This window comes from Lipophrys pholis (genome assembly GCF_963383615.2).
Source record: "Lipophrys pholis genome assembly, chromosome: 21".
NCBI lineage: Eukaryota > Metazoa > Chordata > Actinopteri > Blenniiformes > Blenniidae > Lipophrys > Lipophrys pholis.
In genome coordinates, this window is record NC_137649.1 from 22,221,603 (window position 1) to 22,238,508 (window position 16,906).

At 47.4% G+C, this 16,906-nt stretch overlaps 1 protein-coding gene across 2 annotated transcripts in view; it reads left to right on the forward strand.

Annotated features, from left to right (window-relative positions):
* cdc42bpab (CDC42 binding protein kinase alpha (DMPK-like) b) overlaps positions 1-16,727 on the forward strand; it is a gene marked incomplete at its 5' end in the record, with an annotated part of 79,442 nt that extends 62,715 nt beyond the window's left edge. The window contains 23 exons of one of the 2 annotated variants that reach the window (XM_080491479.1): positions 81-186; positions 723-871; positions 961-1,052; positions 1,315-1,391; positions 3,925-3,963; positions 4,491-4,610; positions 5,422-5,505; positions 5,611-5,716; positions 5,802-5,938; positions 6,032-6,171; positions 6,911-6,992; positions 7,080-7,299; positions 7,381-7,443; positions 7,530-7,783; positions 8,330-8,454; positions 8,558-8,772; positions 9,073-9,170; positions 9,282-9,366; positions 9,654-9,777; positions 10,085-10,202; positions 10,543-10,663; positions 11,018-11,175; positions 14,327-16,727. In XM_080491479.1, the coding sequence (XP_080347605.1) occupies positions 81-186; positions 723-871; positions 961-1,052; positions 1,315-1,391; positions 3,925-3,963; positions 4,491-4,610; positions 5,422-5,505; positions 5,611-5,716; positions 5,802-5,938; positions 6,032-6,171; positions 6,911-6,992; positions 7,080-7,299; positions 7,381-7,443; positions 7,530-7,783; positions 8,330-8,454; positions 8,558-8,772; positions 9,073-9,170; positions 9,282-9,366; positions 9,654-9,777; positions 10,085-10,202; positions 10,543-10,663; positions 11,018-11,175; positions 14,327-14,458 (2,845 nt within the window). In that variant the 3' untranslated portion in view covers positions 14,459-16,727. The remainder of the gene's footprint in view (positions 1-80; positions 187-722; positions 872-960; positions 1,053-1,314; positions 1,392-3,924; positions 3,964-4,490; positions 4,611-5,421; positions 5,506-5,610; positions 5,717-5,801; positions 5,939-6,031; positions 6,172-6,910; positions 6,993-7,079; positions 7,300-7,380; positions 7,444-7,529; positions 7,784-8,329; positions 8,455-8,557; positions 8,773-9,072; positions 9,171-9,281; positions 9,367-9,653; positions 9,778-10,084; positions 10,203-10,542; positions 10,664-11,017; positions 11,176-14,326) is intronic. The other variant, XM_080491480.1, reaches the window with a different exon arrangement.
* Between the last annotated feature and the right edge of the window lie 179 nt (positions 16,728-16,906).

Below are 16,906 nucleotides of genomic sequence, written 5' to 3' on the forward strand. Positions count from 1 at the left end.
CAGAAAGTTGTGTGTTTATTTTTCTACTCTTTAGTGTGTTTTCCAGGTACATTGAGGCAAATATTTGTGTGCGTTTGCAGGGTGAGTGATGAGAAGGATGCTCGGGGATATCTGCAGGCTCTGGCCACCAAGATGACGGAAGAGCTGGAGGGACTGAGAAACACCAGCCTGGGAGCGAGAGCCACGGTACACACACGCATACACACACACACATATACACACAACACACAGCACGCACACTAACAAAGTCCATCATGCAGCCTTTCCTCTATTCCTGAACCATGTGACTATATTGTCCCCGAGGTTAATTACATGAGCATAAAATAAACTTATATTTGCTCCAGACTCTGGAATCGAATCCTCTAATTTTAAGACCCTTTTTTTCTACATCTAATCAAAGGTGACAGTCACTCTTAAACCAGCTTGAAATGAACTTTATGGGAACTTAATCAAAAGTTTGTTAGTCTTTTAACCGCACAAGATACAGTGATGATCTGAAGCGTCACAATTTGTAAAATTCTCTCAATTTAATTTGAGTTTAATGTCATATCAACAAACTGGATCATGATGAAAACATGCTAGATGGTCAAATATTGTTTACAGTATCAAAGTGTGCAATTACCTGTTACTAATTACTAATTACCTATTCATTTAAACTCTTGCGTTGTGAGGCGCCTATTCTCGTCATTTCACTTTGTCTTTTTGACCTTCCTCTGCTCCAGGACATGCCGTGGAAGATGAGACGCTTCGCTAAGCTGGACATGTCGGCCCGTCTGGAGCTGCAGTCGGCTCTGGACGCCGAGATCAGGGCCAAGCAGGGCATCCAGGACGAGCTGAACAAAGTCAAGGCCAACAGCATCTCCACAGAATGGTAAGGAAGGCGAGCAGCCACGGAAAGCCGGGGGCTCTGCCGGCGGTCTGCCGGACCCTAACCCTCTCACCCTGTCTGTGACCCCGCAGCAAACTGCAGGAGGTGGAGAGTAAAAACGAGGACCTCCTGTCGGAGATCGAGCGGCTGAAGAAGGAGACGGAGGAGCTGCGGTTAAGAAGGGGTAAATAACACTTCTTCTCTGTACACACCAGCATCCGAAGGATTATCAGTAAAAGAGGGTTATGTAATTTGAACTGGGACCCCAACCTGAGGCCTTTACATCGGCACAATAAAGAAAAAGAATGCCTCGTGCTGCGTATGTGAAAGTTACTGAAGTCATATGAATGCACCCGCTCAGTCCTGTGACTCCTTTTGTTTCCAGTCGCCCTTTGATGTTTTAATATTTATCCACGGTTTTTGTGTTATTTGTCCCGTGTCTATAGGCGTCAAGCACCAGGATTCCCAGAATTCCTTCCTGGCTTTTCTCAACGCCCCCACCTCAGCCCTGGACCAGTTTGATGTAAGTATTGAAGAAAAAGGGGCCGGGCGGGAAATCCTTCCTGTGAGCAGGAATTAGCGACTTAACCTCCTAAATCTCACAAATGTGCTGCTTGTTGACTTCATTTCTCTTGAGTTTTCTTGTTTGTTTGTGTTCAATTTCCTAAATTTCTCTTGTTTTTACTTTGATTTTGTCTTTTTGGTTGCTTTTTTTTTCTTCCTCGCGTCACTCTCTGCTACATCAGGACTCTTATTCTTCATCCTCATCTTCTTTAATTGAGTTTTGGGAAGATGTAAGTCTGACCTCTGTTAGTTGTGTGTGTGTGTAGCGGGACTGCGTACATACATGTGTATTTGTAGACGATAGAGACGCTGTAGGTGTGTGTGTTACTGGTGTTAGTGAGGAAGAGTGGAGCCACTGAAAACATCTCGATGCTCACGAACGTCACACAGAAACAAGCGAGTTGCGTTTTCCCCATTAAATGTTGTGGCTCTTACTGGGATGTTTGGATTTGGTTCAGTTAATTGTTCGTTTAATCAAGATTTACAGCTTTTTGTAGCTACAATTTTTCTGTCCGTGCAGGATTGGAAAAGAAAAACAACTCATTCTTGCTCGGATTTTGTCATTAGATTCTTCTATTAAAAAATGATCTATCAATAAGTCTATACAGGTGAAAACAGAGAGGCTGTGTCACTTTTACTGTTTTAATACCAGTTTATAAAAACGCTATGTGATGGAAAATCAAGATGAAGGAAACGCAAATATATTCTGTGAGAAAGCCACATAATGAGGAATATTTGGTGGTTCAGTTTTATTATAATAGGCTGTTTCCTGGCTTCCTGCATTGTAACTTTTAAATCCGTGGTTTCCAACCTTCAATTCGAAGCAGATCACATTTACAAATAATAGAATAAAGAGCAGACCTGAAAACCTCTTATGTTTTGGAGAATCAATAAGAAGAATTAGAAGAGACCTGCTTACATACGTCACGTTAGATATACTCAGAGCACAGACTGTTATATTGCGAGAACAGCAACAGCTAATTATTACTACTTTTTATACCTGATTAAATAAAAATTAAAAAAACATTGACAAAGATGGCAACTGTGACCAGAACCTTGAAGAAAAGGAAGTTATTAAAGTGTCACAGGCCTGTGTGTGCATGTTCTTGTCTATTAGTGTATATTTCAGACATTTACATCAGCATGTGCGTTATACATGGCTAAACTGCAGTGGATGATGATTTCATGCACTCGTTGTCTGCGTGTCAGAGTGAATGTGAGTGACTGAGCTCACAAAAAGGTCAAAAAACCAAGGAGATACGAGAGAGACCACTGTCATTAGAATATACTCTACCTCAGTGTGTATTCAACACACATATCAATATTATTGCATTTATTACATGTCGCATATATTGCGCAGCCCCAATGAATATCAATTGGATAGTCTCATGTTTCTGCATTAATGACTTCAGTGAGTGAAGAATTCTCGAGTTGGTAAATTAATCGACCAGGTTAGAACAGTTCGCAGAGCTTCACCTGAAACAAATGTCATGTTTGCGCCTCCATATTTAATCAGCAGCGCCCGCGCTCTGAGCTTTCCTTCATCCGACTGTAAAGATTTAGTTAATGAAAGCAGAACGCCGCTACCGCTACTTAGCAGAAGCTTCATCTGATGAGATATCTTAAGACTCATTTACACGACAACGTGCAACGGGACCAAGATCATATCTTCAAACAGTAAAGTAGAACCATTTTGCTCAGTGAAAGCTTTCATTAAACTTGATTTAACATACGTAGCGCTCTAGTCTAATGCAGTAATGATATTTTAACTTGATCTGAAGCTGTCGTCTAACAATCCTTCAGTGTCGCGTTGTTCAAAAGCCGAACAGCCGCAGAATTTCTGTGTGACGTGACCGCGTGCACGAGAATAATTGGACGTTTTTCGTCCGTGCTCCTTGTACACCGGCGCTTCCTCGCCCTCGTAGGTCGTTTGAACGACTCCACCTTCGCTCTTGTAGTTGGAGGCTGCCGATCAGAAATCCTTCGACTGGGACTCGTTGTGTTGTTTTTCAGCCCACTCTCCTGTCGGCGCTGCGCGCCTTGCTGACTTTCCCAAAGCTGCTGTCTCCCTAATTACCATCCATCCATCCCTTTTTATTTTCATTAACCCATCCGTCCCTTTCCCTGTCACTGTCCGTCTGCAGTCCAACCCTCGTGCATATGAAGTAGTTTTTAGCACAGTGATTCCCAACCAGGGCCTCGTAGTTTTATTAAAATATATCTGGATTTTTGTGCTAAACTCAAAGTAACTAGGAACATTGATAAAGTAGTTCACCTTTATTCACATTATTTCTCTGTAAATACAAGATTATTGAGGAAAAGCTCAAAATCGGTTGGGAAACACTGGCCTGTGATGTGTTAACAGCCTCCACTCTTTATTTACCCTCTTCATCATCCATCCTTCCCCATTCCTGTTTTTAAGCGAGTGTTTTCTAATGTCCACTCATCTCTTGTGTCTCTGCACCTTTCTGCCTCTCCTCCTGACACTGAAGCGCTCGCCATCCGTTGGCCCAGCTAGCAAAGGCAGACGCGTAAGCACCAACACTGCGCTGTGCGACCTCCTCCTGTCTGTCGCCGCCGCGCTCACCTCCACAGGGGACCTATTCTGCTCAGAAACACCGTTTCACGTCGTTTTTCTGGAACTCCGGGAACGAGCTTTACATGATTCAGAATTGGCAACAAACGTGTACAAAATTATGTAATTTGACACCAGCTTCACCCGCAGCAAGTTCCCTCTGTTCGTGAGGGTGAAACGGTTTTCTTCAGAGGATCCAGTAAAAATGCCTGATAGGTCTCTTCTGTGTCTCTGGCTGTCTGGGTGCATGTCAAAGGTTGTGGATTAAGTTATTAACTTGGGGGGGTGGGGTGCGTGCGTGTGTGTGTGTGTGTGTGTGTGTGTGTCGGCTGTGGCTTTGTGACGGGTGCTGCATGGTCCATGGTGTGTGTGTTGGTGGTTGTAAAGTCAGCATGGTCATTGACGGGTGGTCACTGGTTTTCCTGGTCTCTCTTAGCACATTGAGTTCAGCTCATACTCTCCCCCTCCTCCTCTTTTCTTCAGGTGGACTCGATCGATAACTTCACCCCCTCCAACACTCCCTCCCGGGAAGACGACCCCAAGTCCCACCTCAAGTCCCGCTCTCGTTCGCCCTCCACTGCCAGCGACCTGGAGCCCATCGAGGTCAGAGAGCAGCTGCTCACCCGGAATAGCAATACAACTTCATCCAATGTCCGTCTACTCCCATTGTTAATGTTTATAGTTTATTCTTCTCTGCACGCATGTGTGAGGTTTCATTACAAAAACAAGCAGCGCCCACTGGTGGCCCAAATTAAATGAATACAATAAAAAAATATGAAGAAAGTGAAGAAATATATAATTAAATGAACTAAATGACTATTGATATTAAATAAATCAGTATAAATTTTTAAAATATAATGTAATTGAAATAAAATACAATAATAAATGGATGAATTCTGGTAAAACAATCTGCCATACGAACAGAATATAGGTTAGATACGTTTTCTAAAAATAATTGAGCAACACAAAATTACATTTTATGTTAAGGGCTTCGTATACGTTATTTGAATGACTCAATTGAATTCATTTCGTTTCCTGTTTGGACCCTGTGGTAAATTAAATTCATTGCTTTAAGTTAATGGACTCAAACAAGCACTGTGTCGGAGAAACGGCAAAATTATTTCAAGAAGAAATGTATGGGGAATAAAATACATACATACATACATATATATATATATATATATAACAAAATCAGACCTATAAATTCATAAATATTTATTTACTGGATGAACAGGGAATAGAAAACTAAATATCTGAAAGAAAACAAGTAAATGGTGTAAAAGTGTCGTATACATCTTTTAAGATGTTGAAGTGGCCTCACCTGACTCCTCTCGAATGAACAGATACGACTTTAATTCAAACCAGTTTCCGTCCCTCCTCAGAATGATTCATGGCTGTTCTTTGTTTCCCACAGTTGATAGACCACCCGCCGCGTACAGTGCAGACCCCCACCATGCGCTCCGGCGGATACGGCAGCATCGGACGCTCCTCGCCAAAGGTGGGCTCCTGCGGTGGTGGTGGTGGTGGTGGTGGTGGGGGGGTCCTCTTTATTTTCACTCCTGAGCTCTGATTCTACTCCTCTCTGCCTCTCCTGCCTCCACAGCCCAAAGCACACCAGTTTGTAGTGAAGTCCTTCAACACGCCCACCAAGTGCAACCAGTGCACCTCGCTCATGGTCGGCCTCATTCGTCAGGGATGTACCTGCGAAGGTAAAGAGAACGGAAAAAGAGCGAGAGGAGGAACAAACAGTGGTGGGACTGAACAATGACGATGTTATACGCTGCTGTGTTGCAGTGTGTAACTTCTCCTGCCACGTGACGTGTGCAGACAAAGCTCCCGCCGTGTGCCCCGTGCCTCAGGACCAGACCAAGGGTCCGCTGGGCATCGACCCGCAGAGGGGCATCGGGACGGCGTACGAGGGCCACGTCAGGGTGAGTCGGTGGACTGCGGGAGGTTTGTGTCACGTAACGGCTGGACTCGGGCCACAAGTGTCGCTGAACCACGTTTTTTTTTCTCCCGTGCAGGTGCCCAAACCGACGGGGGTCAAGAAGGGCTGGCAGAGAGCGATGGCTGTGGTCTGCGACTTCAAACTCTTCCTCTATGAGCTGGGAGAAGGAAAAGCAACGCAACCAAGTGTCGTCGTCAGCCAGGTCATCGACATGAGGTAAGACGAGTCGCCTCCAACTCTCCCAGGGATGGAAACGCAAAGGAAATGATTCTGATTTTGGTGTTGGTGGCGAAAGACGTGATCAGTGTTTCTTAAAGTCATAACAACATGATCCCACTGCTTGTGCAAGTTTAAACTGAGATTTTACACTTGAAAATAAGTTTAAAACGATATTAGTTTTCAAGAAGCTTGAGCCAAGAGGCAGTTAGGTTAATTCTTTTCAATGCAGAAACTAACAGATAGGTTAAACTGTTGTTGGGTTTCTATCTTTTCTCCTCCGAATTGATGAGCTGTTTCCAGCTTTTCTCAGCTAAGTAGCATTAACACACATAACCAATGAATATTGTATGAAAAACTGCATTTTTAGACTAGTTGGTGATCATCTCACTGATTTCATCAAGTCTGAACAAACGCATGAGTTTTAACCTGAAATAACTGTAAGTTATGTTTATTAAACACCTTTCTCCTAAATTAAACAACCATACAGTATTTTAGTTAACTTTGGAAACATTTCCAAAAGGCTGAACTATGTTTTATTTACAGTCGGAACTAATCAAGACGTCAAATATCTTGTAGTTCGGCGGTTCTTCATCTGTTGTCGCTCCGGATTGCCTCTAAACTAGGAAACAGACGATCTGATACAGTGACACCAGACACTGGCAGGCAGACTCACAAATGAAAAGCAGGAAGATAGAAGACGACGTTAAAGTTTGCTGTGTTTGTAACTTTCTTTCAGAGACGAGGAGTTTTCCGTCAGCTCCGTCCTGGCCTCGGACGTAATCCACGCCAGCCGCAAAGACATCCCCTGTATATTCAGAGTGAGTTCCTGTTTCGCGGGCCGACGCGAGTCGGCAGCCGGCTTCTGGCAGACTCACTGAGGAATCTGGTCTCCGTTCTCCCCTCAGGTGACGGCGTCCCAGCTCTCCCCCTCCAGCAGCCACAAGCCCTCCATCCTGATCCTGGCCGACAGCGACCAGGAGAGGAACAAGTGGGTGGGCCTCCTCAACGAGCTGCACCGCATCCTCAAGAAGAACAAGCTGAAGGAGCGCTTCGTCTACGTGCCCAAGGAGGCGTACGACAGCACCCTGCCCCTCATCAAGACCACCCAGTCTGCTGCCATCATCGGTGCGTGTCTGCGCAGAATTTACCGCGACGCTTCGCAGGTCGCGGAAAAGTCTGAAACACTCTTGTCTGTCTCGCCCTCAGATCACGAGCGCGTCGCCCTCGGCAACGAGGAGGGTCTTTTCATCATCCACGTCACCAAAGATGGTGAGAGTCGTCACCTCCGGGCTTGTTTCCTCCCCCGTCTGGGGTTAAGTCCGTGTCTCTGAGCTGCTTCGTTCCTCTGTCCTCAGAAATAATCCGGGTGGGAGACAACAAGAAGGTCCACCACATCGACCTCATCCTGCAGGAGCAGCTGCTCGCCGTCATCTCGGGCAGGAACCGCCACGTCCGCCTCTTCCCCACGCAGGCGCTGGACGGCCGCGAGACCGACTCCTACAAGCTGGCCGAGACCAAAGGCTGCCAGACCATCGTGTCGGGGCCGGTCCGCAACAGCTCCCTCACCTGCCTGTGTGTGGCCATGAAGAGACAAATCATCTGCTACGAGGTCCCAACACACACTCCCCCCCTCCCCCTCCTCCCCCCAATTAGAGCACACGTCAGCTCGGGCTGGGCGATATGGCCTAAAATTAAAATCTCAGATTTTCTCACAAAGAATTAGATTTACAAAGTTTTGTCTGATTTTTTTTTCTTCCCCTACTTTTAAAAGAAAAGAAAAAGTAGAAATGAAACAGATGTCTCAAAACAAGTTTTGATTTTATTTCATCAAACCTAAAAAAAAAAAAAAAAAGATCCCCTATTTAGATGTTGGAATAAGTTGGTTTTGCTGCAGCAACAGGCTTCAGACTAACCCGGTCTGTCGTCACAAACCCAAACCAATTCCAGACAACTGACGATAGTGTTCCTTTTGTGGGAACAAACATCTCACTCTCGTTAGCGGTAGTCACCTTGTTGCTGTGTGTATTTTTTAAATCGTCCACAACAAAAGACTCGATATGTCGCCCAGGCCTAACGTCAGCTTTTACCTTGTTTTTTTTCCTCGTTGATTCGGTTCGAAGTGATTCCCTGATGGAGCCTCTCTCTGATCCCGCAGGTGAATAAGAGCAAAGGGCGTCACCGTCGGCTGAGGGAGGTGCAGGCCCCGGGGCCGGTGCAGTGGATGGGTCTGCTCAGCGAGCGTCTCTACGTGGGATACCAGTCCGGCTTCACCCGCTACAGGTTGCCACTGCAGCTTTCTGTCCCCCCGCCCCCGTGTTTGGTTCATACGGAAAGCTCCTTTTTAAAAACCATTAAAAACAACTTTCCCCTCTGACCTCCTCAGCGTCCACGGAGACGTGTCCCCGGTCAGCCTGCTGCACCCGGAGGACCACACGCTGGCCTTCATCCCCCAGCAGGGCTTGGACGCCCTCTGCGCCGTGGAGATCTCCAGCAAAGAGCTGCTGCTGTGCTTCAGCTCCATCGGCGTGTACGTGGACTCGCAGGGCCGCCGCTCGCGCCAGCAGGAGCTGATGTGGCCGGCCGTGCCCAACGCCGCCTGTGAGTGACGACGTCGGCTTTCGTGCGAGTAATCCAGAGCGAAATTACAGAATATGTGGAAAGAGAGAGAGACCAAAGCACTGAATATGGACAATATAAACAATTAGATCTGCAATAAAAGATCTTTCATATCCACCAAAGTACAAAGTTCCACTACACTGAGACTCATTATGTACAGATGCTGATACATAAGTAGTTCACTGTTTGATTCTGTACAGAACAGCTCGAAAACTAACGCATGAAGTTAAAATAATTATTTGCATTCATGAGGTGTAAAAGTGAAAACTCGCTCTTGTTCAGGCTACAACGCCCCCTACCTGTCGGTGTACAGCGAGAACGCAGTGGATGTGTTCGAGGTGAACACCATGGAGTGGATACAGACCATCCCCCTCAAGAAGGTCAGTGTGTGAAGCGCCTGTGTGGCTCCACCTGCTGGAGGAATGCTGCAGCACATTCTGATGGGACTTAAACGGATGAGGATGAGGATGACCTGTGTTCTTCCTCCTCAGGTGCGTCCTCTGAACACGGACGGCTCCCTGAACCTGCTGGGGCTGGAAACGGTGCGCCTCATCTACTTCAGAAACAAGATGGCCGGTAAGAAAGCTCAACGACTGGACTTTAAAGTCACATTTGGTCCAATCAGGAAAAATGAAATATGTGGCTGTTTGACTTGAACACTGGGAGATGGTGACATGTTGTTAAATGTGTTTTAAGGGGAAATATATCAAATACAAGCAGCTCAATAATTAGACTTAAAGACGCGCATGTTCTTTTTTTTTTTTTTTTTTTTTAAGACTATGTATTGTTACTTCTTCTTAGTCATCTATCTTGCTTGTAAAAGTTTTTCCACACGAGCAAAGTGAAATGTTGTGCTCCTCCAGAGGGTGATGAGCTGGTGGTGCCGGAGACGTCAGACAACAGCAGGAAGCAGATGGTTCGCAGCATGAACAACAAGAGACGCTTCTCCTTCAGAGTGCCCGAAGAGGAGCGGCTGCAGCAGAGGAGGTGGGAGGGGAGGGGGGGGGGGCGGAGTCATGGTGTAGGGGGTGGGACCAGAATCACTGTGGAGGAAGCGGGGGACATAGTTAATATGGGAGGGATTGGAGTGACTGGAGTGACTGTAGAGGTGGTGGGGACATGGTCACTCTGGGATCAGAGGAGCTGAGTCACTGGATGGGGCCGAGTCAGTCACAGTGGAACGGGTGGAGTCACTGGGGAGGGGGCGGGGCCAGAGTCACTTTAAAATAAATAAAAAACAATGGTAAATGCAGTAGTTTTATAACTGGATCTAACTCTGTGTGTGTGTTTGCAGAGAGATGCTGAGAGACCCAGAGATGAGGAACAAGCTCATCTCCAACCCGACCAACTTCAACCACGTGGCCCACATGGGACCAGGAGACGGGATCCAGATCCTGAAAGACCTGCCCATGGTATATATACACACACACACACACACACACACACACACACACACACACACACACACACACACACACACACACACACACACACACACAGCATGTCATCACTGAGTTTTAAGCACTTGGTTTTTGTTTTATTTGTAAACTAACTTCAAATCTCAGTCAATTATTCACCAAAACATCACAAACTCCCACCACCTGGATTCATGTGTGTGAAGTGTGTAACGTCTCTGTCTGCACTGTCCTCACCGCTCACCCCCTGCTGCACCCTGTCCCGTGTCTGTGTTTCTGTTTGTTTGTTTGTTTGTGTGTGTGTGTGTGTGTTTGTTTGTTTGTTTGTTTAACCCAGAACGTCCGTGTCCAGGAGAACCGCGGCGCAGGATTCAGCGGCTCCGTCAGCATCCCCTCCATCACTAAGAACCGGGCGGAGCCGGGCCGCTCCATGAGCGCCAGCAGTGGTCTGGGAATACGTGAGTATTAAAAGTTTACAAAAGGACGATAACAACGGGGACAAAAAAACATTGACTGCATCGTCTTCTGTGGAAACATATTTCCTCCATCCGGCACTTGAGCTGAGTGGCTGAAGCTAAAATGTGCTTGCATGATAAAACGCAGCTCCGCCTAGTGGCTGGATGTATAAACTGCAGCCTTTTATCATTTCACTCAACATGGAAGTGTAAAGAAGCTTTAGAGATCCCACGAGGGATCAAGAGTCAAGAGTTTGATTTCTTATACAGCTGCATCTACAAATAACTGTAATATCATGTTTATTAGCCGCTGTGGATGTTTGTGTGACTCCGCCCCCCTCCTCTGTCCGTGTGCAGGCTCCTCCTCTCAGAACGGCAGCGCCCTCCGCAGGGAGCTGTCCGGGGGCAGCTACAGCTCCAAGCGGCAGACCATGACGTCCCCCTCCGAGAGCTCGCTGTCCTCGGGCGGCGGGATGGACTGCGGCGACGCGCCGCTCTCCCAGTTCGACAGGGAGGTGAGTAAAACCCAACGCCGCCCGTCGTAGCACCGCGAAGCCGTTGGAGGCGATGGGTGTTCCTGTAGCAGACAGTCGTGTTTGAGTCTAGATCGCAGAGCTCCCCCTCCCCCCTCCTCCCCCGTACATCCGTCACAAACATCCTCGCCTCATCCCACCGCTCTGTAGTGACTCCTGCGCTCCTGCTGGACGTCCTCCTCCTCCTCCTCGGCTGAGGATCTGATGAAGACCTCCGTGACGTTTCTCCATCAGACTTCTTCTTTTTTCTTTTTTTTTAATTCTCCTCACGTGATCGTCAGGATCGTCGTTGTCGTCTTCTTGTTCCTCTTCCTTCCAGAGGAAACACGTCCTCTAGTTCCTCCACTCTTGAACCTGTTGGACATTTCTGAGCCTGCAGTTCTTCCTTCGCCCAGACAGAGCAGCTCGACGCCACGCTGCAGGACGGCGGGGGATTTTCAGCTTTCGGAGGGGGAATGCTCAGTGAGGAAATCATTCGTACAGCCATAGCTTTGTGAAAATGATTAGTTTTGTCCACTACGAGGTGATTTTGATTTTGTTAGCTCGTCAGATTTCAGGATTTCGTCATCGTCACTCGACAGGAGTGGATCACACGCGTTAGCGTAGCATCCTTAGCAGGGGAAACATTTCTGACCCGGAGGAGAAGGAAAAAAAACCCGAGCCATCATTCATGAGGAGCATCAGCTTTGTCAGTTAGAGGCTTTGACCCCCGCTGACCCCCCCCACCCTCAGACTGCCTGCCATTTTCTCTGCCCCCACCCCATCCGCCCCCATCAGCCCCATCAGCTGTCAATTTCCCATTACTCCAATCTCCCCTCTTTTCCCCGCTGTTACCTGGCGCAACCTCCTCTTCCTCCTCCTCCTCTTGCTCCTCCTCTTCTTCCTCCTCTTCCTCCCCCCTCCCGCCCCAGCATGTTGTCAGCTGGGCGCTGAGTCTGAACTCTCCTCTGTCAGTGGCAGGCAGTCTCACCGTCGGAGAAGACCCCCGATCTGAAAAGGGCTTTAAGGACGTTGCTTAGTAAGATGAAGGTAAAGTCCCAACGGCTGCAACGGCTGCACGCAACACACCAGCCCCCCCGAGCTCCCACTGTGTGTCACACACACACACACACACACACACACACACACACACACACACACACACACACACACACACACACACACACAGACAGAATGTCACTGAGAGTCCGCCCCCCCTTACCCTCTACCCTCCCCCGTCACATCAGCGCCATCAGCCAGTTTTCGCTGCATCCTTCACTGGATCGGCGGCTGCATCATAAGCCCCGCCCCCTCCTCCTCGGAGCCCCCCACCCCACCTCATGGCTGCTGCAGATCACAGAGCATGTCTGCTTCCATCGCGGCTGGGTTTCTAACCAGCAGAGCACTGCGGGGTCCGGGTGGGGGTCCGGGCGGGGGTCCGGGTGGGGGTGCGGGTGGGGGTGCACTAGTCTGCATGCTGTGAGCCGGTTCCGACGCACACGAGGGTCACCATCGGCCCGCCGGCCGTCCAAACATGACGACACGCAACCATTGTGTGCGATGTAGCTGGGCAGCTCGCGGCGATCGAAGCTAAATACATCGCAGATAAAGAATGTCCTCGAGCAGAGCTTCTCAAGGTGTGTGAGGACGAGACCCCTCTCTCTACCGTCCACAACTTTTGTCAGGACATGACAAGACAAGCCGTCTGTAACTGGCGCACGCTGCGCGGTGGATATTAGGCTAAACGACTGCTAACGGCTTTGGAGGAAACAAGGAGCTTTTATTTTGAAATCAGGTGGCTTGATAAACTAAAGGATTAATAATTTAACCATCCTGTCCTTCAAAAGATCAAAAATAAGAATCCAGCAGGGAGAAATTCAACTGCCCAGAACTCCCCCCGAAGCTCTCTGCTGCCCCCCGGAGTGTAATACCCCCAACGACACTTTGAGAAGCGGCTGACAGAAACATGAGCTCGACTTTCAAGTTAAAAGCTTTTAATCAAACAAAGTTTCTGAGCTGCCCGCCTGCATCGTGTGTGTGTGTGTGTGTGTGTGTGTGTGTGTGTGTGTGTGTGTGTGTGTGTGTGTGTGTGTGTGTGTGTGTGTGTGTGTGTGTGTGTGTGTGTGTGTGTGTGTGTGTGTGTGTGTGTGTGTGTGTGTGTGTGTGTGTGTGTGTGTGTGTGTGTGTGTGTGTGTGTGTGTGTGTGTGTTCTCTGTGATGTAAACATGTTGATTCAAAGTAAACTTGTTCTTTCGTTGTAGGACATTTAGGGCGGGTCCACACGAGAACGCCATTTCTCGTAAACGCACCGTTTTTGGCTGATCGTCCACACGAAGCCGCGTTTTAGAATCCTGAAAATGTTTGTTGTTTTTTTTAAACTCGGGTCCCAGAGTGGGGAAATTGTAACACCGTGGCTCGGCTTTGAGGTGTGGACGGCAAAGACCATCAGCTGTGTAAAAACAATGATGTATCGCCCCCCCACGGGGGTCCGCAAGGTCACCTAATAACCAAAACAACTGCAAACCCAATGCTCCAGGTGGCTGCAGAAGCTACTGACGCTAGCAGCAGGACCAGCGTAGACCTCTATAACTCAGTTATATAAAGTCCATGAGCAGGAGTCTACTTATAATTTCTATGTGCTCCGTCTTTGGTGTATTTGGTGTGTCACAGTGCCCCTAAAGGCCGGGCATATGTACTACATTCCCTTAGGCCTCGTGTTTATCGTGACGTGTGGACGGAAAAAATTTGAGGGAGAAAAAAAGATCGTTTTGACTCGTGTGGACGAGGCCTGAGACACTGAGACCCTAAACTGACCTGAGATGAGGAGCAACCCCCCACCCCACCCCCGCATGTCTCCTCCAGCTCTTCATTTCATCTGATATGGAATGAAGACGAGGGTCCGGGGGTCTTCGGCTCCTCACTGCTCCTGGTTCAGTTCAGTTCAGGACAGACGGAGCAGCAGGAAGTAGACTTACAAAATAAACTCCACTGTGATTGATGATTGACGTCTCCTTCCTGCTGCTCTCTCTTCCTTCAGTGTTTTGACGTCTTCATACAGAAACCTCTTCTCATGTCTCTTCTTATCCCCTCCCTCTCTCTCTCTCTCTCTCTCTCTCTCTTCCCCCCCCCCCCCCCCCCCCCCCCCTCCCTCCAGGACTCAGACTCCCCTCGTCACTCCACGGCCTCCAACAGCTCCACCTTCAGCAGCCCCCCCAGCCCGGCCTCCCCCCACAAGACCAAGTCCCTGTCCCTGGAGAGCACAGACCGCATGGGCTGGGACACATGAGGAGGAGGAGCCTCTGACCAGCTGCCCCGCCCACCCTTACACACCCACCCGCCCCCGCCCACTCTGCCCAGAGAACTGCACCCCCCCCAAAATCCCCTCTCCTCCTGTCCTCCGCTGCCACCAGGGGGCGCAAACACTAAGTCTCCCAGGGAAACCTCACTCTGTGTGTGTGTGCGTGTGTGAGAAAGGGGGAGGGGCCATAACGACAACATAGGAAACCACAACGTCCCGTCTTTGCTTCTTTTTTTCTCCTCTTCCTCTTTGAACCGACGACTCGGCTGTTTTCCCCCGTGGAGTTTTTTTTTTTCCGTTCGGATCCTGGAAACGAGAAGAAGGTTTGTTGGTTGTACAAATGAGCCGTCGGCGTCCAGAGGCCACGTTTTAATTTATTTATGGGCCGCGCAGACGAGGACGTGGGGGGGAGGGGGGTGGGTCATTCGGCTTGACGCCTTGCTCTCGTCGGCCGCCGCGATTATTTAGAGAGAAAAAAAAATGGCAAGAAAAAAAAAATAGAAAAGGAAACAAGTTTTATTCTTTATTTCTGCTCCTGATGTTAAAGTGCAGCAACTTTATTGTGTTTTTTTTTTTTTTTTTTTCATTTTTTAATTTTGATCGTCTCCAGCTCTCCTCATCGGTCCAACGCGTCACTGCGCCTCCTGCTGGCTCCTGCCGGTTCCTGCAGACTCTCATCACAATAATGTACATAGGTTCAAAGTAGAGAGTAATATATGATAAGGAAAATACTATAGAGAAGACAAAAAAAAAAAACACAAAAAAAAAATTTGATTCTCTTTTGTTTTGGAGTGATTTGAGTTGTTTCCACACAAAAAGCCATTTTAACCACTTTTTTTTTTTTTTTTTTTACCCAGTTTTAGATTTAGGTTGTTTTATACTGTACGTTTGACACGTGTGCGCTGGTTTCTTGTTTCTTGTTTAGTTTCTTCCTCCCACTTTGGGTTTTGAGTGAAGCGGCTCTCCTCGTTCTGGACGTTTAATCTCACTTGTAACCTGATACACAAACCGAGGAGCTGGTTTAAGTTTCTGTTGTTGTTTTTAAACGGATGGACGTTTAGCCCCGCCCCCCTCGGGAGGCCCTGACACGCCCTCCACCGCTAACGTTTTAAGAAATAAGCTTCTTATCACAACACACTACGGTTTTAAAAAAAAAAAAAAAGACACTAAAATAAGAATGTAAGCTGCAAGAAAAGTCGTGTTTTGTATTTTTTGTTTCCTCAGTGCTGCTCGGTGTTTAGCCGAACCCTCCTCCTCCCGCGTTAGAAGTTTGTTTTCGTAGAACGGTTTCGCTTTTTTTGATTCCCACGACCTTGAGGAAACTTCGCCACAAAGGGAAACGATAAACTCTCGTGCATTTCGTGGTCATTCCTGCTGATCCCCCCCCCCCCCTCCTCCCCCCCATTAGGAACACGACGCGGATCCAAACCACCCATTCCAAAAAGAAACCTAGAGCTTTTTTTATTTTATTTTATTTTTTTAAAACAATTATTGGAATCACGTTCGAAAGCTTTCCGAGCTCTCGTTTAGTTCCTGCTGGAGTCGATGTGTAGAATGAAACAAGAGGCGTTAAACCATTGGCTGGTATTTGTACAGAATCTCAAGCTTGACATTGTAATACCAGTGTGGACCACAAGGTGGCGGGAGACCTCGCGTACTGCACCTCTTTAAGAAAAGAGGAGCCCGTGCGGGAGGGGGAGGGACTCAGGAAACGTGTGAACCAATGAGATGTTTGTGTGGGAGGTTTGTTGGGGGCGGAGCCAGCGAGCGGCGAGGACATGACGACGATGATGACGATGATGATGATGATGAAATTTTTCGGGGAAAGAAAGTTCAAACGCCTTTGCATTTCAGTGAGGTCTTATCTACAGTACCTTCTATATAATTTTGCTCTTTCATATCATATTCCACTTGTTTTCTAGGATTGCTTTGTAATAATTTGTACAGTTTTGCATGTTATAGATGTAATCTTTTTTTTTTTTTTTTTTTGGTTTGTTTTTTTTCTGTTGTTTTACTTGCTCCTTTTTGACCGGTTTGGGCGTTTTACTGAGGATAACCCACTACAGGTGGTAGATTCTTTTTTGCACAAAATTAAAATTAAAAAAAAAAATATTTAAGGTGTAAGGTCAAAACAAACAAAAAAAAATAAACAAAAAAAAATAATGTATGAACTGGCTGCCACACTTACCGTGGGGAACTCATTATATTAACCTGACTCCGATGTATTTCAATAAAGCGGAGGGCTGTTACAAATACACACCGTGTGCTTGTTTCTCTTTAAAAAAAAAACAAAAAAACTTTATTACAAAAAGAACGACAGAAGTTCACTTTTTACATCTATCAACAGGTAGGAGGCGCTAGAGAAGACAAGAAGGGGTAACTACTGGAACGCAGAGAGTCCATGGACAGAAGCGTGGGGTTCGAACCGGTGCACCG